A 27,895-nucleotide genomic window follows, 5' to 3' on the forward strand; every position below is an offset into this window, starting at 1 on the left:
TGTCGAACAATTATAGTTTAAGGATTCAGAAATTAGATAGGTTTTCTAAATCAACTTAGTAAAATTAATTTTTCTCTATGTAGATTGCCTTTTCTTTGGTTAACAAGTTAAATTGTAACTTAATATAGTTCCTGAGTGGAAAAAAGTACTTTTCATCTATTGTAAATGTTCAATTGTGTTCTTCTGAGGGAAAAAAAAAGATTTTGGCCTTATAAATTTGGTTGTATCAAGGAGAAACATTTCTGTTTCTTTATATGTGGCGTTCCTGGAGCTGAGGTTACTAAGAAACGTTCATTGTAGTACTGTAAAACTGAATTAGAAATGGGTTTCCTACATTGGAAATGGGTTTTGTAACATTTTTGTTTTCATTTCTTATGCATTTGATACCCTAATGCAGAAAGACTGTATGAATGACTGTGTTTGACAGGTGTGAGTAGAGTGTGTGTGTGAGAGAGTCGGGGAGGGAGGGAGACATGGGGGACGGGTAATAATAAAGCTATTAAGTTTTAGTAAGATAAGCCTTTGAGGTCATCTAGTCTAATTTCCTGACTATATGTATATGGGGAAAACAAGTCTTGGGTTGTGGGGTCCCTTTCCCCAAGGCCACAGCTGACAGATGGTTACTAGCTGAGCTGAAGCACGTCTTGGTCTCACCTTGTCACTACTCCATCACTCCAAACAGTGGATCTCAAGTGATAGCAGTTTGCCCCTCAGGGTATGTGTAGCAATGTCTGGAAATGTTTTTGGTTGTCACGACTTGGGTGTGCTACTGGTAACTAGTGGGTAGAGGCCGGGGATGCTGCAAAACAACTTATAATACACAAAACATCCTCACATCACAGGGTTATTTGGTCCAAATGTCAACAGTGCTGAGTCTGAGAAATCCTTCTAAAGCGTGAAGTACACCACACGCCATTATTAGCCAAGGAAAGGATCATTTACTTCTGCTATGAGCTTGGTCAAAATCCAATGAGTAAATTTTTAATTTCTCATAGCTAGGTATTTCCAAGGAAAATTCCTGAAACATTCAGTCACAAAGATAAATTCATTATAGTTTCACCAAATCTCACAAAGACGAATGTTTCATATGCTTATTATAAGCCTAAGTAATACATCTAGTTGTATTTGTCAGAGGCTGAGTGTTAGTACCAGAACAAGATCACAAGCGCAAAGTGACTACTTAGAGGGGTAGCAAAATAAGTCCTGTCATCAGACTGGGCCATGCCAACATTTGCTTAGTGTTCCCATTTAGAATATCAAAATTTGCTTCAAAACTATTTTCTAGGCATTGGAATTGGGCCAACATGACCACTTTTTAAAATACTTCACAACTAATGATAGCTTTAGATTATTTAGTATTAGCTACTCCTTTAGCGCTTTGTTTCCATTGCCTCCTTACCCTTAGGATCCACTGTCCATGACCCACTGTTTTACAGTGACGGAACCGAGGCTCAGAGACAGAGCTCCCTGAGCACACCCAACCAACGCTCAAACCCAAGTCTGCGATTAGGATCTCTTCTTTTTGAAGTTATATTAAGTAGAGATCAGATTTAGTTTTCTTACAGCTTTTTTCTTAACCTTTCCCTTAACTGACAAAATACAAATAAATCTGGCTTTGTGTTACTACTCCGACATTGTCATAGAAAATAGACGATGTGTTTGTAAAGAAATTCTGGACGTTGTGAGGCAATAATTCCTCCTTCTAAAAAGTGAGAGGGAAGAAAATATTTTCTGTAATGCTGCAATAAGACTCGTATATGGACACGAGGATTTAAGTGGCTCATGTGTGTGAGTAGGTGCAAGGTAGTGTAATAAAAGGTGGTGGCTAACCCCCCTGGTCTGTCTTGATGAGGAAAGACATATTTGTAAGAATCATAATGGGCTCTGATTTCGTGCATATGTGTTTCTAATCTATCGTTTCAAACCACTTAGTGCATTTCAATAAGAGCCAAACTGCCTTCCTTGCAAGACACTTCCAGTTAGGGAGACAGTTATGATGCTTTTGAGTAATTCTACAAATATTGGTAAAGCCATTAAAATTGGAGCAATTAAGATTTAGCAGTACAACTGAATTCAAGTGGTGACTCAGGTCCACAAAAAATCTTTCCCGTTCGTCTTACTTTGCCAGTGTTTCTCTATCGCACTTTGTCAGTGAAAGGCACGTATGTGTGATGTTGCCATTATTGATTCTTCCGATGTATAAAAGTAGGAAAAAACCCCAACAGTATGAAGAATTTAAAAATCACTGTATACTTATTGTTTTAAAGGTGTATCTTTCTGATTTATTTTCTCGGTAAGTTATCCAATTCTGAGTTACTCTCATTATTTTTGTTTCTTTCATTGCTTTCACAGAACATCCATTCATCCATTATTTATGCATTTGTACCTTCATCACTTATCCATATATTTGCGTATCTGCTAGAAACTCAAAGACAAGTACAATATTGTGTCCTTAAAAGATTTACAGTTCCCTGAGGAAACAGGTAATTAAGTGCATGAATATCACCTTTGACTGTAGCATTCACTTTCTGTGGGAATCAGGAGATGCCTTGCAGAGATTGTGAGAAATAGCTGTGAAATTAAGTAAAGGTTTTGATGGGGCTTTCCAACCTTACGGCTTCTTCTGAACTCCCCAGTTAGCTGATAGGGATCTGATTAATATGTTCCCCGTTGTTTTTCCAGTTAGATAGTGTTATAACTGTCCCTGGGCCTGGAGCTCCCGATCTAATCAATAAGGCCACCGGAGCAGACCGAAGACAGTGGTTTAACCAGGTGAGTTCTTTTCTCTCCATCACCAAATGCCTGCACAAGTCCGGTCATGGTCCTGGCTGCTTCTGCCATTTTCAATGTGGCTTTCATCTGAATTATGACCTCATGACCTCACGATCAAGTCATGCTTCTCCATCTCCAGCTTCCTATCCTTGTTCAAGTAAGGATAAAGAGAGAAGTGAAATGGAAAGGTATCCATGTAAGGAAGACAAAACTTTTCAAAAATGCTTATCAGGTTTCCACTTATGTTTTACTGCCCAAACTACCACATAGCTAAGTGTGTCTGTAATGGGAGTCTTGGTGACATAAGCTTTTTTTTTTTTTTTTTTTTTTTTCCAACTGTAGGGAGGAATCAGAGAAATAATACTAGGTAGGTAAGTAGCAGACTTCTTAGGGACAACCTAATATATAGAATAAAATTGGAATGCACACATATAAAAAAAATCAGCTTTCACTGATGTGTGTCGAGTGCCTTAAGACATTGAGAACTTGGGGCTCCTGGGTGGCTCAGTTGGTTGAGCTTCTGACTCTTGGTTTCAGCTCAGGTCATGATTCCAGAGTCGTGGGATCGGGCCCCTCGTCAGGCTCCGTGCCGAGCGTGGAGACAGCTCAAGATTCTCTCCTCCCTCTGTCCCTCTCTGCTGCTCACATGTGCTCTCTCTAAAAGGTATTGTAAACTTGCCAAGAAATGAAAACTCTAAGGCTGAATTTTCTCCTTCTTTTCTTATACTCCCCTTGGTTGTTATGGAATATTGAGCATTAAGATAATGCAGATGTTTGTGCACCCATGTGTGTTTGAGTATGTGAGCCATGGTGGCGATGTACTATTTGAACTAAGATAGAGACATTGGATAACTTTGTTTCCACGATGCTGGTAGGTCCTATCAGTCAACAAAGCATTTGTGAGCCAGACTTGGCAATAAGCACAAAGCAGGATCCCATTCCACTTTATCTCAAGAGAAGTGAGGTTGTGTTGGAAAATGAGAAGAAACCCTACAGATATAGTCAGATTTTACTGGTCAGTGATTTATCAGCTTGAAAGTAAAAGCTCATGTGGTAAAACAAAAGTCTGATTGGTGTGGATTCAAAAGAGATGAAAGGAGATGAAACGAAGACAGAGAAATGGACAATTCTTTCAGGTTTTAGTATAAAATAAGTTATGATGTGTGAAGGGTGGAGTGGTATAAAGACTAGGGAATAAGAGAAAGGTTTCTAGCTTGACAGACTGCACGGATGGCAACATCATTATTTTAGATCAAGAATAAAAGATACAACAGGAGAGGTTTTGGAAGAAATATAAGAGATTTGCTGTTTGGAAATTATGGATTTAAGTGGCTCCTAGTGCCTATTCTCATTAGACTATTAGACATGCAGATCTGAAGCTTGATATTCTATTATGGGCTGGCCATATGTGTTTGGGAATTAAATGTATATTAGTTTATTTGCTAGGGCTGTCATAACAATTTACCACAAACTTGGTGGCTTAAAACAATAGATATTTTTTATCTCACAGTTCTGGATTATAAATGTCCAAAACCAAGGTGTCAGCAAAGCCATATTCTCACTAAAGGCTCTAGGGGAGGGTCCTTCCTTGCCTCTTTCTAGATTCTGGTGGTTGCCAACAATCGTTGGCTTACAGATGCATCATTTCTATCTTTGCCAATGCGTTCACATGGAATTTGCCCCTGGGTGTCTGTTTCTAAGTTTCTCTCTCTTTAGAAGGACACCAGTCATTGGACTAGGGCTCACCCTAATCCATTCGACCTCATTTTAGTTTGATTACCTCTGCAAAGACCCCATTTCCAAATAAGGTCACATTCACAGGGTCCAAGGGAGAGGACTTCCACACATCTTGTCAGAAGACACAATTTAACACACAATGATGTATGAGTAGCAAAAGTGGCCACAGAAACAAATGTGATCACCCAGACAGAGGGCTCGGAGTGAGAATAGGACCAGTGATAGTCCCTTGGAAGCACTCCACCTTGAAAACTAATAAAGGAGGGTATGGGGATATGGTACAGTCAGCAGGACAGAACAAGTAATCCAGAAAAAACTGCATTCTGACAAATATATTGTAAAGAAGAGATTTGATAAGAGGGTCAAAAATCTTTAGAGATTTCAGGTAGCACGAGCAGTAGGAATAGGCCATTGTAACTCTTGCTAAATATGGAGAGGGGCAAATTTTGAGACAGGCAAATAATTTAGGATACTGCAGCAATCCAGGCAGATCCTGATGGCTGCCTGAACCAGGATTTGGCAGTGGGAAGAGAGAGGACTGAGCATATTACTGAAGTAAAGTCAGAGCAAACTGGTCCTGGGTTGGGTGTAGACTAGGAGTCAGAGATTACTTCCAGGGTTTTTCTTTAGCAAACTATAAGACTGGGTTGCCGTTACTGAGATAAACAATGCAGTGAGCCCATGGAGAGAAGATGATTTCAGTTTTAAATATGTTGATGACATATCTGTTACATTTTCTAGTGGCAGGGTCTAGAGTGCTGGTGCATGTAAGTGTCGGAGACTCAAAAGAGAATTGAATCCAAAAACGAAGATACTTGAAAGTCATTTGAAAGGAAAGATAATAGCTCAAATCATGAGAATGGATGACATTATCCAGAGAGGTAATAGACTTATATGGGAAAATATCTGATGTACACAGAGCGATAGGAAAGAAAAGAAGCACCACCGAAGAGACTGGGGAGAGCCAGCGAGAAAGGTCAAGAGGAAGAGGAGAGTGTTGTGCTAGGATAGAGAAGAGCGTCTCCATGTTGGCAGGGGTGTGAACAGCAGTGTCAAAGGCTATGGAGATGACAGGTACAATGAGTGCTAAGAGGAGTCTAGAAACTTAAAAAAACCCAAATATGCATGTATGTGAGTGCAAATGTGTGTGTTTTCAGAGAGTCACTTTGGTGCACTAAAGGGAGTAAATGGCAGATGAAATGGGGTTTTTGGAAAGAAGTTTTTCAACTACCTGACCATGAAATGGAGGGGAATGGTAGCTACAAATGAAAATGAATTGACTTATGGACGTAAGCGAAACGGGCTGAAGCCTTGACAGTGTTTAAGATCTCCTGGGGGGATTCCAGACACAAGGAGAGCTCAGAGGAAGAGGAGAGAGAAAGGTGATTGAGCACATCTCCGGAAAAGACCGGGGAAAGGAAACCTGAGCTCAGAGGATTAGTTCCTTTTCTACAGGAGAATGTCACCTCTCTGTTGCATTGGGATGTAAGGGGGAAGGATGCTGTTAAGTGGAAATGGATGGCAAACATATTATTCAGCTAAGAATGGTCATCCACACTAAGGAGGGAGAAAGACTAAAGGATCTGAAGACATTAACTCTTCGTTCAAGTGCTGTTTCTGTGCTATTTATGAGGAATGTGCTCATTGTGTTTCTTGTGCCCTTGCCTCTTTCTTTGGGCATTTAGTGCTCGTAGTGTCAACCAGAGAAACTCTGTGGTCTGCCACCACCCCTTCCTCAGAGTGCTTCCTGACAGCTGGGTCGTGTCCCTGGAAAATCACTCCTTCCCTCCCTGCCCCCAGGCAGCCAGAGGGCTCTCCCTAGGGGGCTCTGGAGATGCAGCTCACAAGTCTCGCCACATGACTGAAATCCATGGTTTTGACATACGGTTTTTGTATCATGATTTACTGACTTGAATATTCTATTAAATAGTCTTTCTTTTTTTTAGCAACCTAATAAAAATCTTCCTGGACCAATGATATTTTCTATTGTTCCTGTGATCTGTAGTATAATCTCTCTTTAAATCTTATGGATAGATACTTCGTTTCTTTCTTCTTGGCCATCTTGGTTTTTTCTATTAGTATTACAAGTTATACCCATTGCTGTTAAACACTTGTGGATGAAGGAGTGGGTATTTTCTTCCTTTTTCACTCACAGTACGTGGTTTCAAATGGGTTGGATGGAAGGCTTTGGGTAACCATACTTAGTTAGGGAACATTAAAGTGATTTCATTTTGGTTCGCTTACTTGTGATCCAAAGAGGGTGTTGTATTGGTTTTGATAAAACTTCACAACCAATGGGAATCTTTTTTGAGTTAGTGCGGAGTGGCCTTAATGCTGGAAATAATCCTGTTGGCCAGGACCCCAGAGCTATACAGATGAGAAAAGGATGCAGGAAATTCTGTTGTTTACACATGTGTCTGTAACACTGAGCCGCTGAAGCAGCCCAGCAAGCCCAGAGGGTAAGATGCCTAATAACCTTGTGGTTTTCTATTTAATTATTACATTTTCCTGCTGGAGCAGAGCATGTGGTATTCTCGGAGCAAAGAAAGACAGTTGCTTATAAGATGCAGAACAAAACTACTGTAGGTCTGGGAAACAGAGGGATTAGGAGTTTCTTCTTAAAGTGGACTTGGTTCCTTCCCTCTTTCTTCCATTTTCCACTGTTGGTATTATTTATCCTGACAGCTTGCCATACTTTTCCTGTTTTCAAAAAATAATATACTAAGCAAAACTCAGGTAAGAATTTCAACTCTAAATTTAGAAAGTTATAGATTATGTTGATATTAAAACTTTATTTTGTAGTTCAAATGAATATGATGAGTTAGTCAATGTGCTGGAAGTAACCTATATTCTTAGAGTTTTAGAACATTGTAAAACTGTTATGCAAACCCTCATAATTCTGCCTCATGCATTCAGGGTTATTTTCATTTTGATGGACAGTCCTCATACTGAATTCCTGCTATTGTTAACAGAAAAGTATACTTCAAAGTTACCTGGGTTGTATGGAAGAGATACGGCATAGAATCAAACAATAAACTCCTGTACATAATAGAGAAGAAATGGATCTTTAACTATATGGAAAGCAATTGTAGAATTGAGGAGGGGAAAATGATCTTTGGAAACCATTTGGAAATGTTTGCTTATGTTTCCCACAAACATAAATTGTAAAATGAACGCTAAGTGGAGAAGTCTATTAAATAGAAATATAAGGAAGATATTCTTTTAAAAATGTAATTAGAAACCTGTAACATATGCTGTTGAAATATATAGTGATATTTCTTGATATTCTCATTTACATCAATACTAGCTTTCTGTTTTCTGATCAGGTGAATACACTTTTGCGAATATTTTTGTGGAGTAGGATACTGTTACAACTTTTGATTAAATGCCTTGTTTTTTAATCATTTCATTGTTGAATATCCTTGCATATACATTAAATATTCCTGAATTATGACTTTTGTCCACATTTTTACATAGGCATGAGATTAAGAAGGGATCTTAAAAAGCTAGTGATATAGTATCTGTATAGCTTTTCTGCGATTTTTCAATATTGATTTTAGATATCAATAAATCTATCTGCATGATATTTAGAAAAATGCTTTATGTGAATTGCTTTTTTTCCCAAAACTTTAAGAAATAGTTTTCTTATAAAATAATAGATTGTATAATGGTCCCCCTTTTACATTCTTCATGTTTTTATTGGATTCAGTAATTGCTTGATCACTGGGATATAGTTGCCTAGTGCTTTGCAATGGCTGTGGCCTTGAAATTTATGAAGGTTTCCTCTAATCATTAGAGCCACAAATATAATGGTGGTGATTCTTTAAAATTAAAAAATGATATAAGAACAGTTTCTATGTGAAGAAGTACTGTTTCTTCCGGGCTGATACCGCAAGGTTAATTGAATTTTTCTATAATGGCAAAACCTTCAAACATCCTCTTTTTAGCAAGATTTTAGAGAAGCCTTGAGAGAAAAGTCCAGCTCCCTGAGCTGAGTCTTGAAAAATCCATGGAACTTAGATAATTGCTGAAAAACAAAAAGATCATCCTACTTTGTAGTAATAGTTGGGGCAAAGAGTTTTGAGCATAAATTAATATGAAGCAGGGAAGGTTAGGGATGAGCTTCATCGGAGAAGAAATAAAACGGACCTTTGTGAGTAGCAGATATTGTGCTGAATAGATAGAACAGGACAAAGTTATGAAGCACAAAGCGCTGTATACTCTGAATACACAGAGTAATTTTGCCCCTGTATATTATGCAGTGGGGACAACTGCAAGTTTCTGAAGAGATGAGAGTATTTATTCGTCTTTGCTTTGTCATTGTTGTCGTCATCCTCCTCCTCCTCGCCCTCCTCCTACCAGCAAAGAATAATGTTTCCTTGTAAGATGATTTACATACATACCTATGATCCTGACAGTTGTGTAATAGAATGAACTTCACTTTACGGAGTACCTTCATTTTATACGTGAAGAAATTTGATGTTCAGAAATGTTAAACGATTTCTTCAAAGCCACAGACATAGTAAGTTTTGGAGCTAGGATTCCCAATAATGTCTTTCTGGCTCCAGAGCTATTTCCACTCTGCTCCACTGGTATTTTAGGAATGTGAATCTGGCCGGAGTTAAGCAGAGTGGGTTAGGATGGCTCTGGGCTAATAGAGTGCAGGGATGAGGCGGCAAGACAGCATCCGTAAATCCAAGCTAATCGCAATTTTCTCAGGTGGTCGGCTCTCGCCTTTGGGAACAGACAGAATAAATTGATACTGAAAATAAGCAGTTTTTATATTTAAATTGGCCGTTCTCGTATTCAACTCTTAGGTTTTCCTCTCATTTCCTTGGTGTCATGTTCAAAGAAGACGTCTTTTGACTTCTCAGAGGAAATTTAAGCATTGATTTTCATCAACTATCACGTATTCATAAATGAAATGCATGAGGTTACTGGAAATGATATGGGGAACACATTGGCCTTCTTTTGTTTCTTTTTGATGTGTGATATGATTGAATGCTTAGTGACCACACCTTCTTAAAATTATGGGAAGACTCAACTATTATCAAAGAAAAGTATCATGTAAGTTTTTTTTTTTTTTTTTTTTTCCAATATGTGAAGAGCATCTATCTGTTGCTGGCAGTGTGGAGTACTGTACATTTGTAGTAAAGATAATAAACCCTGTTTAACATTTTTCCTCATATGTCTAAACCTTAAACATACTTTACTTTTTCTTTAAATAAAATATTTTATATATACATATATAATATATACATATATAATATAATGGTGTCTATGCTATCATTTTACAAATGTACTATCTGCTGTTTTACAAGTTTATTGTTATTTAAGTGGGCTTTATTGGAGTAATGCCTTTTAGCCATATGCCCAAACAGATGAAGATAGTTGAAATGTAAAAGTTCATTCCTTTAAATTTATCATTACTAAAACAATAAGTACATTTGTCAGTTCAGATACTTTCACCACTGACCTTAAGACATTTCATTTTAATTAAACAGGTCTAGGCTGTATTCCAAGATTATCTTTTATAGAGGGTCTTTTGCATACCAAATGCCTGGAGCTCAACGTTTGGTCCCCAGTGCCCTGATCAACTCTAGATGCACGGTTGTTACCAAGTGTTGGAAAAAGGAAAACTGGGTATCTTCATTATTTTAACAAGTTTATTTATTTATTTATTTATTTATTTATTTATTTATTTATTTTCAGAGAGAGAGAGAGAGAGAATGTGTTTAAATATGAGCAGGGGAAGGGTAGAGAGAGATAAAAAAGAAAAAAATCTGAAGGGTTCCCAGCTGTCAGCACAGAGTCAGACGCAGGGCTCTAACCCATGAACCACAAGATCATGAGCTGAGCCAAGATCAATCATGACCTGAGCTGAAAGCAAGAGCTGGACATGCCTTCAGCCCCAGAAAACTGAGTATCTCACTGGCGGAAAGCAGCCTATCAAAGAGAAGATGAGTTGTGCTCAGTGTCATTCTATTAAAGTCATAGCTTTACAGAGGATTACTAATATTTTCATATATGTAAATATCTGGGTGATTTATATTTGATGATATTTGCCAAGAGTTGCTATGTAGAAAAGATACAAAGCTATTTGATGTTAAACAACTGGTAGAAGCATTTTTTTTTTTTTGGTAGCTGAAGACAGAAGTACCCTTTGAGTAAAAAACATATTCATTGCAGACCCCCAGAGCAGAACGAGGAGCAGTACTGGGTGGGGTAGGAGGGGAACCATGGGACAGAAGTCTTTCAGAAACCAAGTAAATGAGTCATTCCGGAAAGATGAAATGGCCAGTTAACTAAAATACGACTGATTGGTCAAAGAAAACAGGAGTTGGGCGCCTGGGTGGCTCATTTGGTTGAGTGATAGACTCTTGATTTCAGCTCAGGTCATGATCTCACGGTTCATGAGTTCAAGCCCTGCTTTGGGTTCACTGCTGTCAGCGCAGAGCCTGCTTCAGATCCTCTGTCTCCCTGTCTCTCTACCCCTCCCCTGCTCACTCTCTCAAAAATAAATAAATATTAAAAATAAAGACTAAAAAAAAGAAAACAGGAGTTAGCTATTAATTAGATTTAGCAATTTAGAAGTCATTGATTTCTGTTTTGGTAGAGATCTAAGCTTAAAACAGAGTGAGTTCAAGAAGAAAGAGAGGAGTGAAAATATCTTCTAAAGCTTTTTACTGTAAAAAATGTCAGAGAAATGTGATGGCCCCTGCATGGGGATCAAGATGATTTTTGTTTTTCAGGTCAAAGATATTATAGTACGCCCATTTGCTGATGAGAATGATTTAGGAAGGAAATTTAATTTGATTAAGTAGGAGAAGACATATTTGCAGGAGCTAAGTCTAAGTCAGTTAGAGGGGATTTACATGGAACATACAAATGGGAAGTTTGGCCATATGGGTATGGACGAGCCCGCCCTACAAGGAGGCTGAGGTAAGGGTATCCATCCGCAAGACTGGTAGGTGTGGCAGAACTAGAGTATGGCAGTTGTCTTTTGATCACTTTTCTTTTGTCAGTGAAATAAAGAAAAAAAAAAGTTCATCAAGAAAGATGGAAGAGTAACAGAAGAAATGGGAAGTTTGGAGACAGAAAGTGTGTGGAGTTGTTCAGGAGAACGGGGAAGTGAATTGATAAGGGAAATGTAGTACAGTTGGTGTGGCCGTGCTAGAGGCTTGTTTGATATTCAGAGTGAAGAATTTGAATTGAGACCCCATAGTGGAGGATGTTTTCTCTAAGTAATGCCGGGTGCTCAGATGTGTCTATAGAGGAGGCGGATAGTTGGATGCTATCCAGAATTGGAGTTTTCTAGGCAAGCACGGTTGAGAGAATGCCATTCTAGCTGAGAGGCATTTGCTAATAATGGAGCTCAGAAAAGGGAGGGCAGTGTCGATAGGAAGTAGATGACACACAGTCAGAAGGCAATAGGATAAGTTAGTAGGAGGTTCAAATTTGGTCAAAGAAGAGAGTCGTGGGGACAATAGAAGGTAATCAGAGAGGTGCTTAACATTGAAATGGGAAGAAATGTTAGTATGGTAAAGCATCTAGGGTATAGAACCAGCATGGGTGGGTGAGGTAAAACCATCAGAATTAATAGGAACTGAGAGAGGAGATTATTGTAAGGACACCGCATGTGAAAATATTTTGGACGTTAAGTTAGGTTTTTGTCCCTGAAAACATTCCATCCCTCACGTACCTTAATAGTCAGTACAACAGCTGGTTTTACTAGATGCATTTTATTATTAATGTTTCTGAATTTATTTCAATGTGGAAAACATTCCTGTTATAAAAATACATGGGAAAACATGATATTTCATATATGGCTCTTGCAATGGTATAAAGATAGATATCCACGAGTGGACACTAACTTTAATTTCCCATTCCCATGCTGAGACTCTTATTTTGTTAGTGATTTCATCCACTTACCTTCTTGCTATATTTTAACGTGTCCATCACCACCTATAGTTATCTACTTAAACAAATTTAACTGAAGTAGAGTTGGCATATAATATTAAATTAGTTTCAGGTGCACAACATACTGAGTCAATGATTCTATACCTTATGAAATGCTCGCCATGCTACGTGTATTACAGTATTAATTGACAATATCCTCTGTGCTGTCCTTGCTATTTTTTTAAATTTTTTAAATGTTTTATTTATTTTTGAGACAGAGAGAGACAGAGCATGAGCAGGGGAGGGGCAGAGAGAGGAGGAGGCACAGAATCCGAAGTGGGCTCCAGGCTCTGAGCTGTCAGCACAGAGCCTGACACGGGGCTCGAACTCACGGAGTGTGAGATCATGACCTGAGCTGAAGTCAGACTCTTAACCGACTGAGCCACCCAGGCGCCCCTGTCCTTGCTATTTTTAATGATGTTTTCTCGGTCTTACAATCTGTACTAGAGAAGAATCTTTGGGGAAAGATAAGAAATAGGCAGAATTTTTCACATCTAACAAATTATAAGCCCATAATTTTTCTAGATTTGTATTATTTTGCCAAAGTTTTAGATAAAAATGAAATTATATTTATTAATGATATTCAGAAACCATGAATCAATGATATTTTTCTTGGGCTTTAGTTCATAGTAGAAGCGATATGTTTAACAACTACATATATTTTAGTATTTAGCAATTATGTTTGTCTAAAAGCCCATGCTGTCTAAACAGCTTCAAATAAATGGTGTTTCTTTTAAACTTAGATGAGAATGTTGAACAGCCATATCCAATGTTTTGTATGATGTTGGTTTACTTTGATGTGACTAATACAGCATCTCTTGCGTATATGACCATGTGGCAGAGAATGAAAATGTCCTGTTCATTTGTATTTGAATGGTAGCCATGTTTCTTTGGCGTATATTTCCATTATCAATAGGATGCATTTTTCCAAACATATATTTGTGAATGATATTATTAGAAATCATCCTAATTTGAAGCATAGATAGGAAGCCTCTGTAATATAGAGACAGAAATTTTGTGAGAACCCACTGGATATATTTTTGAAAAAATCAAAGCATAGCTTTCTGTTTCTATAAAATTCTCTATGAAAAAGAAAAGCCCTTACATTTTTTGGATGTTCTAAAGTAGAGCTGTCCAATAGAAATATAATCCAAGCAACATTTGCAATTTAGTTACATTTAAAAAGTTAAAAATTAAATGTGATATTGATTTTAGTAATATATTTTACTTAACCCACATCTTTAAAATATTACCATTCTAAAATGTAATCAATATAAAATTAATGAGCTGGTCTACATTTTTATTTTCCACCTGTGCCTCATTTCGACTTCTAGTACATCTCAGTTCAGACTACTCTCAAGATTTCACCAGCACCATCTGCCTTGTGACTATCCTACTGGACAGCACAGGCTATACTACTCCAGAATATAAATAATTACAGAGTACTCTCATAGCAAGTGTAGATCATGTTTAAGGCATTGCATTTATCTTCTTTTGGACGTGAAGATAGGTGTTTGAGTGAACTTCCTATGGAACAGATTTACCCCAGGTTTTCTAATTCTGAACCCAGTGTTCTCTGAGCTCCGTTCTACCATTCTGATGATGTCCTGTTGATGTATTTAAGTTCTACTGATACTGAGAGGTGTGTAAAATAGGGTGACCATTGGAGATTACTGGCACCAATATGTTCTCCTCTCGTTATAATTTAAGAAAATCTAATTGGTTGAAAAGCAGGCAATAATGAAAATGATGAAACCCAATTCTAGGATTCCACACATTTCTTAGTTTTTTATTTTTTATTTTTGTTTTTTTGTTTTTTCTTTTCTTCTTTTCTTTCTTTTATAAATTAAACAAAAGATCCAAATCTGGTAGAGCAGAGAAACAGAAAAAGTAAAATAAGAGTTTCGGAGGAAGATTTAAAACTGTGGCTTTATAGGGATTATTTGAGAAAGGATTGAAAGGAAATATTTATATGACTAAGAGGGTAAATAAAAACAAGCAAGTTTTCAGAAATGTATCTTTTTAATCTGGTCTTCAGCCTTCTGCAGTTCTCTTTGCACATGTCTTACATTTTCTATTTTAGGGACTGGAAAGCCAGATCTTTTAAGAAATGTAAACACGAGCTGTTCACTTCCTGTTGTTTTGACATTTTTAATCCAATCCCTTGTCTTTTCTAAGGAAATAAAACACTATACCTACAATGCAAACAGATGAAACCTCATTTCAGATCAATTAGCAATTTGTTACGAACTCTGCTATATAGTGAAATTGCTTTTCTCTTTAGTGTTATCTTCTCTTATGTCAAAGACAAAACCCTGAAATATCAACACTTAAAAAGCTGATTGTACACTCTATGTCCAGAGTACAAAGACATTTTTGCTAATATAGAGAATGTATAAAGAGGAAAAAATTTTCACTAGCATGAATAGTAGCTGAACTTCAAATAAAAATCTAACATTTATGCTTTGTAATATTTCATGTCTTTTCTTAAGATAAATGAAATTTTCCCAGTGAAATCAAGATTTCGGATCTCATTATTATAAGTAACTTAGGTATTATACAACCACCAGATTTGTTTTTCTGGAGAAAGTATTTTCCTCCAAATAATATATCTGAAAGCTGATAACTTGTTTTATTTTACATGAAAATTTGAAAGGATTAGAACAAAATATATGGTTGCTATTATTTTAATCTTAGGAGAGTCCATAGAAATATAACAAGGCTATAAATCTAATGCTAGTAACTAAGATAAGAAGTCAACATTTTGTCTAAACATCAACACATTATTAACTGCTGTTCTGATAATTTGTATTCTGATAACATATTACTATTTCTCTTTTTGTTACATAGTATAAGAACGTTCAGTTTTGTGGGGTGCCTGGGTGGCTCAGTTGGTTGAGCATCCAACTTCAGCTTAGGTCATGATCTCACAGTTCATGAGTCCGAGCCCCGCGTCAGGCTCTGTGTTGACAGCTCGGAGCCTGGAGCCTGCTTCGGATTCTGTGTCTCCCTCTCTGCTCCTCCCTTATTCGCTCTCTGTCTCTGTCTCTCTCAAAAATGAATAAACATAAGAAAAATTTTTAATAAAAACAAAAAAGAATGTTCAGTTTTGACAATTCCAATATTCCTCCTTTGCTTTTTTGTATTATTTTACTTTAGTTTTTCTAAGTATTAGAATCTTCATGACCAAGAAAAATTAATTGATTTAATATACTTATACTACTGTAAGTGAATATAGTACTATAAATGACTATGTTTTAATTATATCCAAAATCAAGTTTACATATCCCTTTTGTACTTTTTCCATTTATGTCACAAGAGATACAATATACTTTCTGGAACCTCTGCTATTTCTACTCACAGGTAGACAGCCTTGTGATTTCAAAATAGATTAATCATGTACGAATCATGTTTTAAGAAAAAACATAATTATGAAACTTGGGTAGGTTCATATTCACTAATAATTTTATTTTCTCATCATCCTCGGCAATCACATTCATAAAGACTTATAATTCACGGACTAAATCTGACCTGCAGTAATTTGGAGTATTCAAGGACTTACATGGGCTCCTGCGGTATTGCACTTTGAACACATTGCCATGGGTGGGTGGAGGCAGCTGGTTTCCTGTTTAAAATATTTTTGAGAACTTTTAGAAAGTTCAGTTCATTCTCAGCCCAGAGTTCCTTCAGAAAAGAATAGTTTAACATGTGCAGATATTTATATTTGAAAGATTAATTAGGAATATGTGATTAAACTCCAAAAATTGGGTTAGTTTGTTTGTGTTATAGTTTATGCAATTCTGTTATACCCAGTTCCTCCAACATGTCCAAAATAACTTGTTTTGGTTCTTTCATAACAAAAATTTGGTTCCATTTTAAAATGTGAAAACATCTTGATAATTTGCTGCAAGGGAATCTTTGGAGAAAAAAAAATGATTTACTCTTGAATTTCTGAGTCAGATTTCACATGTAATCACAATGTTAAGTTCCATGAGAATAGATATTTAAATCCATTTATTTCCTATGTACCTCCAAACGCCTGGAACAATGTCTGTGGCACATAGGAGAGATTCAGTAAATAGCTTTTGAAGGAATGCATGAATATTCAAAGCTCAAAAGTGAAAGAATGTTTATCCTTATGCTATGTTAGCAACATGCAGAAATGAGTAGTCATTATTATATACACATGCATATAATTTTAATAAAATTATTATCAAAATACACTGTTTTACATGCATTTGCTGGTTTTGCCTTTTATTTTGCCTTTGCCTTACACAAGTTGCTGAAATGATTTTAAAACCCTAATCCTAAATTGGCTGAAAACTGAAATAAATAAATAAATGAATACAGTTTTAAATGATTAAAACTACGATTTTTAAGTCAATTAAACAAAGAGACCATTAGACTGATGTCACTTTAGTACTGTGGTGATCTTAGGACAGCCAATCACAGACAGACAGCTAGGCTTTCTATAAGTTCTAGCCAATCAAGAATTTCCTTACTTTGTTTCCGCCTTTTCTCTACAAAGGCCTCTCCCTGAGCTCCTATGGGTGGAGAGCTCCTATCCACTTCTAGTTTGGCACTATTTAAATCAAGTTTTGTTCAGATCTTTAAAATGTTTAATATGTCCCAGTTTATCGTTTTAAGCTATGGTTACCACTGCTTGCTTTTGATCCCGTGATTGTGAGTTTGTATGACAATTTTTCAGTCAAATTTAGTGACAGGGAGGTTTGTGAGAGTGTTCATCTTTGAGTAGGGTGCATTATGTAAAGGGATGTTGGTTTAAAAAAAAAACTAGTAGGACCAAAAATTTGGAAAGATATAGGAAGCAATATTTTTCACATGGATTTTTTTTTTTTATCTTTACCTGCTTTTTCAACCAAGGAAGTTATTTGTGTACCTCAGCGAAGAACTTTCATAAATGGACATTTGCAGAAACACGCTCAGCAGGTGGTAAATCCCTGTTCAGATATCACTGTGTATCACACATATGACTTCCATCTGATTAAAACGAAAATGCAGCAACAATAAAAACCCAAAGTATTTTTTTTGCAATTCTTTTTTTAAAAATATTTAATGCTTATTTATTTTTGAGAGAGAGAGAGAGACAGAGCACAAGCAGGGGAGGGGCAGAGAGAGAGGGAGACACAGAATCCAAAGCAGGCTCTAGGCTCTGAGCTGTCAGCCCAGAGCTCGACGTGGGGCTCCAACTCACTAACCATGAGATCTGAGCCAAAGCCAGATGCTTAACTGGCTGAGTCACCCAGGCGCACCATTGTTTTGCAATTCTACAATGCCATTAGAAAAAAAAGTTCCCAATCTACCTTAATCCAGAAAATAAAGTCTTTATTGTTAGTGTCCTAGACTGCATAGTTTTTGAATGCACCACCTGAATGCACCATATTCTCTGGGTATTGGTAAATTTAGTGATTTTTTTTTTTTAAGAGAGACTCTATTTTGAAGAAATTTTTTTAATTATGAAGTCTAAATATAAAGCCATACAGAGCTTCCATGGAAAATTTCAAGAAGACTAGGGCACCTGGGCGTCTCAGTCAGTTAAGTGTCTGACTTCAGCTCAGGTCATGATCTCACAGTTTGTGGGTTCGAGCCCCACGTCGGGCTCTGTGCTGACAGCTGAAGCCTGCTTCGTATTCTGTGTCTCCCCCTTCACCTGCTCCTCCCCAGCTCATACTCTGTCTCCCTCAAAAATATGTAAACATTAAAAAAAGAGAGAGAAAACTTCAAGAAAACCATTTCCTTGCTGTATTTATACAATGCAAACTTGAAGAAAGTAAGCGATTTAGGCAGGCAAACTCTTCTTTTTAAGAAAGGGCTTTGAAAGGGATAGCCAAGGTGATTAAGTGAGTGAAAGGCAGGATGCTTTCTGGAATGTCAGAACATGCGAGACAGCAGGGCTTACTTGGTGTTCCATGAATCATGAAGGACAGCAGGCTGACTCTCATATGTAAGGAGAAAAGCTAAGTTAAGAGTAAATGCCTGGAGGTAGAAGAGACATATAGTAGACTGACTTTGGATTTAATGCACTGAGTATGTTCACTTAAGTGAGAAGATGATTTGGTCACCAAATGTGGTTATCTTCTAAGTTATCCATATGGGAAATATAGAAGATGTTCCTACTGACACATAATGAGAGAACTCCCCTGAGGTATAAGCATAAATATACTTTGAGTGTTAGATTTTCATTATTGCACAGTCAGTGCTTAATGTTTTATTGTTAAACACTTTATTGTTGAAAGTAGGGGGACTGCAAGAGCTGTAAGTCATGGTTGAGTTTACAGAAAAGAAAATCAGCTTTTCATGTTTCCATTAGGAAGTTTCAGTATGTTAATGGGAAAATATATTTGAATAACTTTATTTAAAAGGATCCAAACTCTGCATTACATTAATATGTCAGGTCGTGTTTGTTCTACTTTTTGAAAAGTGTTAAGTTAAAAAAATGCATTTTGTGACAAATTTAAATGTTAACCAAAGCATTTATTTCAGAAGAAATTTCCCTTTTAAGTCCTCTGAGCTTTATAATAATTTAGAATTGTGGCTCTATGTGATCCCTTGATTATGGAAGTTCTAATGCAGCAGAAAACAACTGTCATGTGGTGGTTCCATTTAAGTAATAGAAAAGCATTTAAAAAAACATAATAATGAGTTTGAGTAGCTGCTCCTTATGTTAGCATGTCATAAATTATGTCTTTTACATGTTTAGCATTAATTGAGAAGGTTGATATTTTGCATAAATCAAGAGGAAGAAAAAGAAACCAAGGATTTATTGAATATTTAAGAATTATCTATTTTTAAAATACAAAACATACGTATTTTAGTTCAAGTTGGAACTTCTACATTTTTTGTGGAAGAAATATTCCTGCCAAAGAGTGAATATATAGGAATAGAGTATTGACACCCAAAGGAAGTTGAATTATTTTGGTAATCCAAGACTAAAAGCTTGGCTCCAGTGGGAAGTGAGATCTCCAGGTGTCCAAGCACAGGAGACTTGGAGATGCCGAAATGGAAAGGCGAGGAAGGGAGCCCAGCAGGTAAGACTGATGTAAGGATTTTGAACTTAATCCTGAGAATAATGGGAAAACAAATTGAAGGGGTTTCAGCAAAGATTAAATAATCAAATGAAAAATATATCTCTGTAGTTGTTGAGTGGCAAACAGTATTGGAAGGAAGGACTTTGGGGCTCCTGAAAGAGTGGGCTGTGTTTGCACGAAGGTAGCTAAGAAGGAGAAAAGTAAACATAGATGAAAAACCTCCCAAATGGTGAAATGAACAGGACTTGGTAATTGACTGGAAATAGGGGATGATGAAGAATGATCAGTAAGGGAAATCTAAAGTTTTGGCATACACAAACTGAGAGAATAGTGGTGACTTTGATTAATGAGGGAAAAAAATGGCGGAAAGCCAGTTAACCTTCCATAGAGTAAGAAATGTAAGAGCCTTCCCTAAACTCCCTGAAGCAGCAAAATTCACGCTATTTCCACAAAAACACAAACACACACAGCAAATGCTCTTTTCACTTCCAACAGGCCTGAGGATTCCACATGAATAAAATAAGACTAATTTGTTAAGGCCCAATGGACATGCATAAACATAATTGCATACATATGCATTTTGGCAGTTGTAAACTCTATTTTAATTGAATGGTTCAATTAGTTTCCTCTAGATTCATTAATTGAGTATCTTCTATATTCTAGTTCCCTCTAGGTTCATTAATTGAGTATCTTCTTTATTCTAGACATTGGGAAAACAAAGATAAATAAAAGGCAAGTTGCAGAAGTTTGTGGAAGTTCATAGACTGATTGTGGAAATAGATGTATTAAAATTACTATGCGATTTCATAAATCCAGAGCAAAATAATTAACCAGAGCATGGGGCCACAGATAAAAAAGGAATGAACTGACCAGGGAACTTAGTGTAGATCTGTTACTTTTCTCATTATTAGTCATTCTTTCTCTTTCCCTACCTTTACATGCACAAACAGCACAACACACACACACACTAACGAATTGAACTCTATTTGGGTTTTCAAGTAGTTTCTACACAAACATCTTTTTATTGGCACAAGATCTATTCTTTTTATCTAGACCGCATAGCTCATATATAATAAGTGTAGGCTAAGAGTTGATGACAGGACCAGAGTAGAATAATAGAACAGCCTGCTTTTCATGTATGTGAGCCCTTTATTTGTGAATTGTGCATCCTATTTGGAGAGGAACCAAGGAAACGTCAGTTTGGATTGTTTATTTCAGTTTATCATTTCATCGTTCCCATGGCTTCAGATAATTTGGAAGTGGGATTGTTTACATTCCTAGAAACTCTTCTTTGTTTTATCTTTAAGTGTTTTGCTTTCTAAATCTTATTAATCTCACTTTTTCTTGAGTTCATTGTAGCAGATGATTTTATTACCCAAACAAGGGATAGAAAATAGAATAAATTGTTTAAAGAGCTGATTCTCATGATAACATCTTCTACCTTCACTAGTAATAAGAAATCTGTGAACATTGATTTTATACTCTTTATTTTTGTTTTAGCCACAAATTCATGATATGCAGAAAGGGAATCTTACGTAGTAAAAAAGAAGCATAAGAGAATATTTACCATTTACTGAATATCAACATTATGCCCAGATCTTTTATGTACTGTAGCGAGCATGCTCCAAGCAAACTGATAGGTATTATCGCTCCATGTTTATTATCAAAACTAGTGGGGAAAAAGTTGACTTCTCCAAGGTCTCACACACGGTCACAGGTTACATCAAGTCCCTTTGCAGTGCACCCTTCTTCCTATCTTGTTCTCACTTTTCGGAGTAACAAAAGAAATTGCAGACATTTTCTTTGAGAGTTAGCTATTATAAAATCAGGAACAATGGCCAACGGCAGCCGTAAATAGTAAAACGATCAGTTTGCCTAACGTTACAGTGTAACTAAATGGGAAAGAAAATGTTTTTGTATTCAAGTTAACTTCTGTTATGATTAACAATATGTGCTTGCCTGCCCTGTTACTTCACATTATGGTAGTGTATTCAAGCCAGAACAGTCCTGAGGTAATCAGAACACTTACTTATTCACTGTTAAAAAAAAACTTCAATTTTTTTTTAACTTGTTGGGACAGTCTGCTGTTTTACAATGTTACATGTGTTTTTTTTAGTTTCATTTTTTATTACTTTTATGAAATGCTTAAATTACATTTGATTATATTTGTCTGAGAACTCTTTTGACTTGCATTTGTATAGATTATCTTAAAGCATAGAAGAACTTTGAATATGGGTTTGTTTTTTAGATTTTAAGCAACAAAACTCAGTAGGAGACTTGGGACTCTGAGGTCAGATCTTTTATGCTGCCAAAGATTGTTAGAAATTTAAAAGTAGATCTGGCTTTCGTAAACATAATGAAGCAAGCGGAATTGAGCATTTGAATTCAGTCATCTTCCAAAATATCAAGTTACTTTCATTCTTTCATTTTCCATTTTAATTTAAGCTTTTGAACAGCAAAATAATTATCTTGATTTTGTTTTTGTCGGTGCGAAATTTTTGAAAATGGAAATATGTTCAAAGAAGGTGGAAGAAGTAGTTGGCTTTGTCCCCTGCCCCTCCCACTACAATTTGTGTTAATACTTGTTATCTTGAAGCAAGCTCAGGTAATCTTGGCTATCTGTTGAAATGAAACGTTTTTATAAATGCAAGAAAGATAACTGTGAATGGAGACATTATCAAGTATTTTTTGATCTGTGTGTGTGTGTGTGTGTGTGCATGTGTGTGTGTGTGTTTCAGGGAAACAGGACAATTGACTATTTTGTCATAAGACTTTTTAAGGGCTTTGCAAACCATTTGGGGAGACTCATGCCTTCACTTCCATTAAGGGGAGGTATACTTGATAATGAAATTCTGATAATCTGAACATAATCTTTCTAATGAGCATTAATTTCATATAACAAGGTAACATCTGGAGAATTTAATCTCAGTGATTGGATAACTAAAGTGTGAATCAACCAGAACATTATGTTATGTTTCTTTGCATTAAAGAGACATGATTTGGAGGGGGGGAACAAAAATTTTTCATTGTAAATTGTATGTACAGGTTTCATCAAGCTTTTTGTTGAAATTAAACCCAGTGAATTTATGGGGAGTTTTTTGTGTTTTATGCTCATTCAAAGTCTGCATGATAAAACTATTTCAGTACTGGGAATCATTTAGTGTAAGCAAGGTATTGTCCTTTCAGGGAACGTATTTCCTTGCAAGCAGAGGTGACTGATCTACAATTTGCTGACAACGTTGGCCAGTCCTGTTATCATGTTCTTTTCCCCCTCGTGTGACCAAAAAATTCTTACTCGCACATTTCCTTGGCCGCAAGCAGAGGGACACGTTCCCTCTCCTATGCTGCCTCTGAGCTCTGTGCTTCCATTAAAATGCACGCTACTATATAGTGTGATAATATTCTCTTTATCATGTCTATTCTCCTGCCTCATCTGAAAGCTGCTTAATGGGTAGAAATCTGGGTAGATACAGTATTTGTAAAGATGGAGCCTGGCAACTGGCTGCTTTCGGATTATCCCAATGTGGCTCAATGTGGATGGCTTCATGTAAAGTCAACAAACTGTAAACATATGGTGCTCAATGAATTTTTAAAAAGAACACACCCATGTGCCCACCCCCAGATCAAATAACAGAACCGTTAGCATTCTAGAAGCCTCCCTCATGTCTTCTCCCTGTCATTACCATTCTAGCCAAAGGTAAACGCTATCTCTAGACATAGGTAAGTCTCTGTCATAAGGAGTAGCGTTGCCTCTTTTTGAACTTGTTATAAACAGGATGATGCGAAAGGTATCATTTCATACCAGCTTCTTTTATTCTGTCTGTGAGCTGCATGTCTCACTAGTGCCAGTGCATCCATTTTTGTCGTCATATAGTTTCTATCACAAGACTATAATGAAGTTTATGTGTCCATTTTTAGTCTATGAAAATGGACAGATTTAGTTTTGAGCTATTTGGAAAAATGCTACCATGAAACTTCTTACGGCTAGTGGTTTTACATTGTAGTTTTAATTTGCATTCCCTTGGTAACTAGGGACGTAAGGTAAGAACATTTCATTTGTTTAGTAATTATTTGAATATCACCTTTCACGAAGTACATTTAAAAATTTCTAGCATGGGAGCATCTGGGTGGCTCAGTCAGTTGAGTCTGGCTCTTGATTTCAGCCCAACTCATGATTTCACAGTTCGTGGGTTCAAACCCCATGTCAGGCTCTGCAGTCTTAGTGCAGAGATTCTCTCTCCCTTTCTTGGGATTCTATCTCCCTTTCTCTGTGCCCCTCCCCTGCTGGCTCAGGCGCTGTCTGTCTCTCAACAAATAACCTTAAAAAAAACTTCTGGTATGATTAAAAAAGACATGTTAACTCTTTAAAATTTCTGATAATTCTTTATGCTTCCTACATATGAATCCTCGGTGGGTATACATGTGGCCGAGACCTCCCATGCAACTGTTTGCATTTTCATTCTGGTAACAATAGCTTCTCACAAACAGAAATTCTTACTTTTAATAAAATTCAGTTGATAAACATTTACCCTAATGCTTGCCGTCCTATTTGATGACTACAAGGTAATGAGAGGTTTTTCTTAGCTAACTTTTATTAGGAGCTTTATTGTCTTATCATAGAGATTTAGGTCAGTTCACTATTCGGAAGTGATCTTTTTATATGGTATGATATGGCAGTTCCATATGGATATGTGGTTGAGTAGCACCTTTTGTTGAAAAAAAGGCAAAATAATTTCACGTACTGAACTGTCGTAAATCAGGTACCACTGAGGTGTGGGTCTGTATTTGGAAATCTGTTCTCTTACATTAGTCTATTTCCCTCCTTCTGCCAAAACTTCATCGTCTTAATTACTGTAGCTTTATATTGTTTTCATATCCAGTTGAATAATTCCTCTTTTTTCTTCTTTAACATTTTCTTGGCATTTTTGGCTCTTGGCATTTACCATAAATGTTAGAATCAAGTTGTCAGTTTCCACAGAGTAAACTTTCTCAGGTTTTAGCTGGAATTACACTGAAGCTATAGGTCGATTTGGGTAAAAGTGACATCTTTATAGTCTTGAGCTTTCCAATCCATAACCATGATATATGCCTTCATTTACTTAGATATTCTTTAGTTTCTTTCAATAATGTATCGTAGTTTTTAGAACATGTTTACCCATCTCCTGTGATATCCCTAAGCTATTTTGATATATTTAATGCTATTATAAAATGGTATTGTTATAAAACATTTTATATTTGATATGTATTTGTTTCTAGAACATATACATTCACCTGACTGTGTATATCCAGTAACCTTACTAACTTCACTTATTAGTTCTAATAGTTGGTGAATTGATTTGAATTTTGACTTATATACCCATGTTACAGGATAGTCTTATTTCTTCCTTTCTATTCTTATTTACTTTAATTTTCTTTTCACTAGCTGTACAATACTAAGAAATAATAGTATTAGCAGGTACTCCTTTCATATTTTTGATTTTGGGGGAAAAGCATCCAATAATTCACTATTAAGGATTGCTGTTTTAGGTTTTGCGGAGATAACTGTTATCATGTATTTTCCCTTCTGTATTAGATTTGCTATGTTTTTAAATCATAAGCTGGTGTTGAATTTTATCAAATGCATTTTATTTATATATTGAGATTTTTCTTCATTTTATTAGTATGGTTTATTAAATAAATTGCAATAATTGATAACCAAATGCTAAACCAAAGTTATATTTCTGGCATATATTCAACTTCTTTGTGATATATTAATTTTTTTTAATCACTACATTTTTCTTGCTGATGTTTTCGCTCATGTTTTTATATCCATGTTAGTGGGAGACATTTGTCATAAAGTTCTTGTCAGGTCTTAGTATTAGGGTTGTTTTGACTTCATGAAATTAGTTGGGCTGTGTTCACTCACTTTCTTTTACGTAAAGTGTGGAAAATTGGTATCATTTCCAGATATGAAAATATTATCTTTACAAACTCTTTATAAATAATCTTTGCTAGATTCTAGAGACACTTTTCTCTTAAATACCTCTCATTCATTTAATCTTTCATTCAACAACAAATATTTACTTAATGTTTACTTTACCCCCCACACTGTCCCAGCCCCTGGGGATGGAATGGTGAGCAAACACAAACAAGGTCCTTACTCGCACTGAGCTCACAGCTTAGTCAGTGGGAAATATAGAGAGTAATCAAATAATTTTAAAATAGGGACCAAACCATGTTAAACATTTTTGAAGAAAGGGGACCAGTCTTCAGAATTCACAGCAGGTGGAGGCTTATGGAGGCTTCCTGAGGAAGCTAACAGTCAGAAATAGATAGGCAACAAATTTACCTTCTCTTATTTGAATGGACATCTACCTCGTATGGCTGGAATGCTGTGAGTGAGGACAGTTGTCCACTGTGGTTTATTTTTCATGTTGTGTAGCAGATCTCCTAAAGTCAAGGAGCTTGGTAATCCAGAAGCAAAGTAATGTCCTTCACACTAAATGAAAATCTGGCACAAAAGCTGCATATCTAGGTCAAGAAAAGAAAACACCATAAATAAGCCTCACTGCGCTCTTAATACCAATGACTAAAATAAATACTTGCTGCTTTTCTTAAATTCAGTGCAGTGACTTTTCTTATCCTTTTTTCATTTGCAAATATATTAAAGTTTGCATTTTCTAGGTTGTATTTTATATACTTGTTTCTGTCTTTAATTTCATAAATATAATATTTATATTTAAATTAACTGCTATTACATTGGAAGCTAGCTAATGCAAAAGGAAGCCATGCCCAAATGCAGCAAGATAATATGCATAATATGTTGCAAAGTTCTTTTAAAAAAATTTTTCTAGGGAAAAATCAGTAGTATTTAATTAGTAAATAAAACAAGTTACTTAAAATTTAGAACTACCAAAGAACATAATTATCTAGTGTAATTTTAAGTAAAAGTATTTTAAGTAAAAATAAAATAAGCTATCTAAAAATAATTCCAAAATCCCCTTAGGAGATAACTGTCAAAGAGTTGCAAGATTTGCATTATTCTATTTGGAACCTAGCAAATTTGGAGCTTTCACTAAATATGCTGTCAAGTTTCACTTTAAGCTAGTGACTTGTAAAACTGTAGACTTGGAGCCCATTCTAAATATCACAGGAATTGCTTTGGAAGTTTTCTAACAACAGTGGAGTTTTTTATTGTTTAGAACAGAAATTTTACATTTGCAAGTGCATTGACGTTTACCATATCAAATTGGTATTTTGGTTTGAAATAGGGAATTTTATTTTTTTATTTAAAAAGATTTTAAGGTTTATTCATTTTTGAGAGAGAGAGAGAGAGAGAGAGAGAGAGACATAGCATGAGCAGGGGAGTGGCAGAGAGAGAGGGAGACACAGAATCTGAAGCAGGCTCCAGGCTCTGAGCTGTCAGCACTGAGTCTGACGTGAGGCTTGAACCCAGGAACTGTAAGATCATGACCTGCACCAAAGTCGGATGCCCAACCGACTGAGCCCCCAGGTGCCCTGAAATAGGGAATTTTAAAGCTTTGATTTTTAATTATATTCCTGAAATATATTTCACTGAAAAAACAACAGCCAGAAAAATGGAAATATTGAAACGTGCATATCATCACTTGAATAATACAGAAGAGCCAGACTAAAGTGGTATTATAAATAGGTGGAAATCTTTTCTGTTAGGCCAGAGAGTCTGTGTAATCACAATTAATAAAAATTATTTATAATAATTAAATATTTACAACAGATTTTTGCTGAAGAATTTGTCTATCATACATATACACATTTTCATACATCTACATATTCCCTCAGAAGAAATAGAAAATAGGGAGGCATAGAGAGATAAATACAATAAAATATACCACTTGGATTATGGTGAAGAGTAAAAACACTGATACATGTTAAATGCTTAAGAAAATATTTGATAATTTCTCTCACTCTTTCTCTGTCTCCAGACGTCATTGTAGATGCTGAGCTGTTCAGTTTATGATCATTTGATTTGTAGAAACTATTCTTATCTTGAGAAAGATAAATATTACAAAATATATTAGTTGATAAGCACTTAAAAACAAGTTATCTTCAAATTAATTTTGATAAACTTCAAGATTTTAATGCCCTTTATGTGTTCAAAATATGCACTACTAAACTTAAATAAGGTGTTGTTTGCATGGACAGCCTTCCTCATACTACAGTACTTTGCATTCAAAAATGGGAAAGAAAAAAATCTAAATCATTGGTAGAGACTTCATTTTTCTGAAAGCAAAACAATATCTTGATTTAATTATAAAAACTCATTTTAATAAATAAATTTATCAGAAGTTCAAAATGTACAAATGAGCATGCCCAGTTTCACATATCGCACAAGAAAAATCGTACACATTGCATTAAAT

General features: G+C 36.0%; 1 protein-coding gene across 1 annotated transcript in view; it reads left to right on the plus strand.

Annotated features, from left to right (window-relative positions):
• The window catches only part of CCDC102B (coiled-coil domain containing 102B), a 189,670-nt gene that overhangs the window by 53,839 nt on the left and 107,936 nt on the right, over nucleotides 1-27,895 (plus strand). Inside the window, 3 exon segments of the mRNA XM_078435158.2 lie at nucleotides 2,353-2,483; nucleotides 2,683-2,772; nucleotides 3,310-3,436. Of these exon segments, the coding sequence (XP_078291284.2) occupies nucleotides 3,318-3,436 (119 nt within the window). The 5' untranslated portion in view covers nucleotides 2,353-2,483; nucleotides 2,683-2,772; nucleotides 3,310-3,317.

This window comes from Panthera onca, chromosome D3, assembly GCF_046562875.1.
Source record: "Panthera onca isolate mPanOnc1 chromosome D3, mPanOnc1 haplotype 2, whole genome shotgun sequence".
NCBI lineage: Eukaryota > Metazoa > Chordata > Mammalia > Carnivora > Felidae > Panthera > Panthera onca.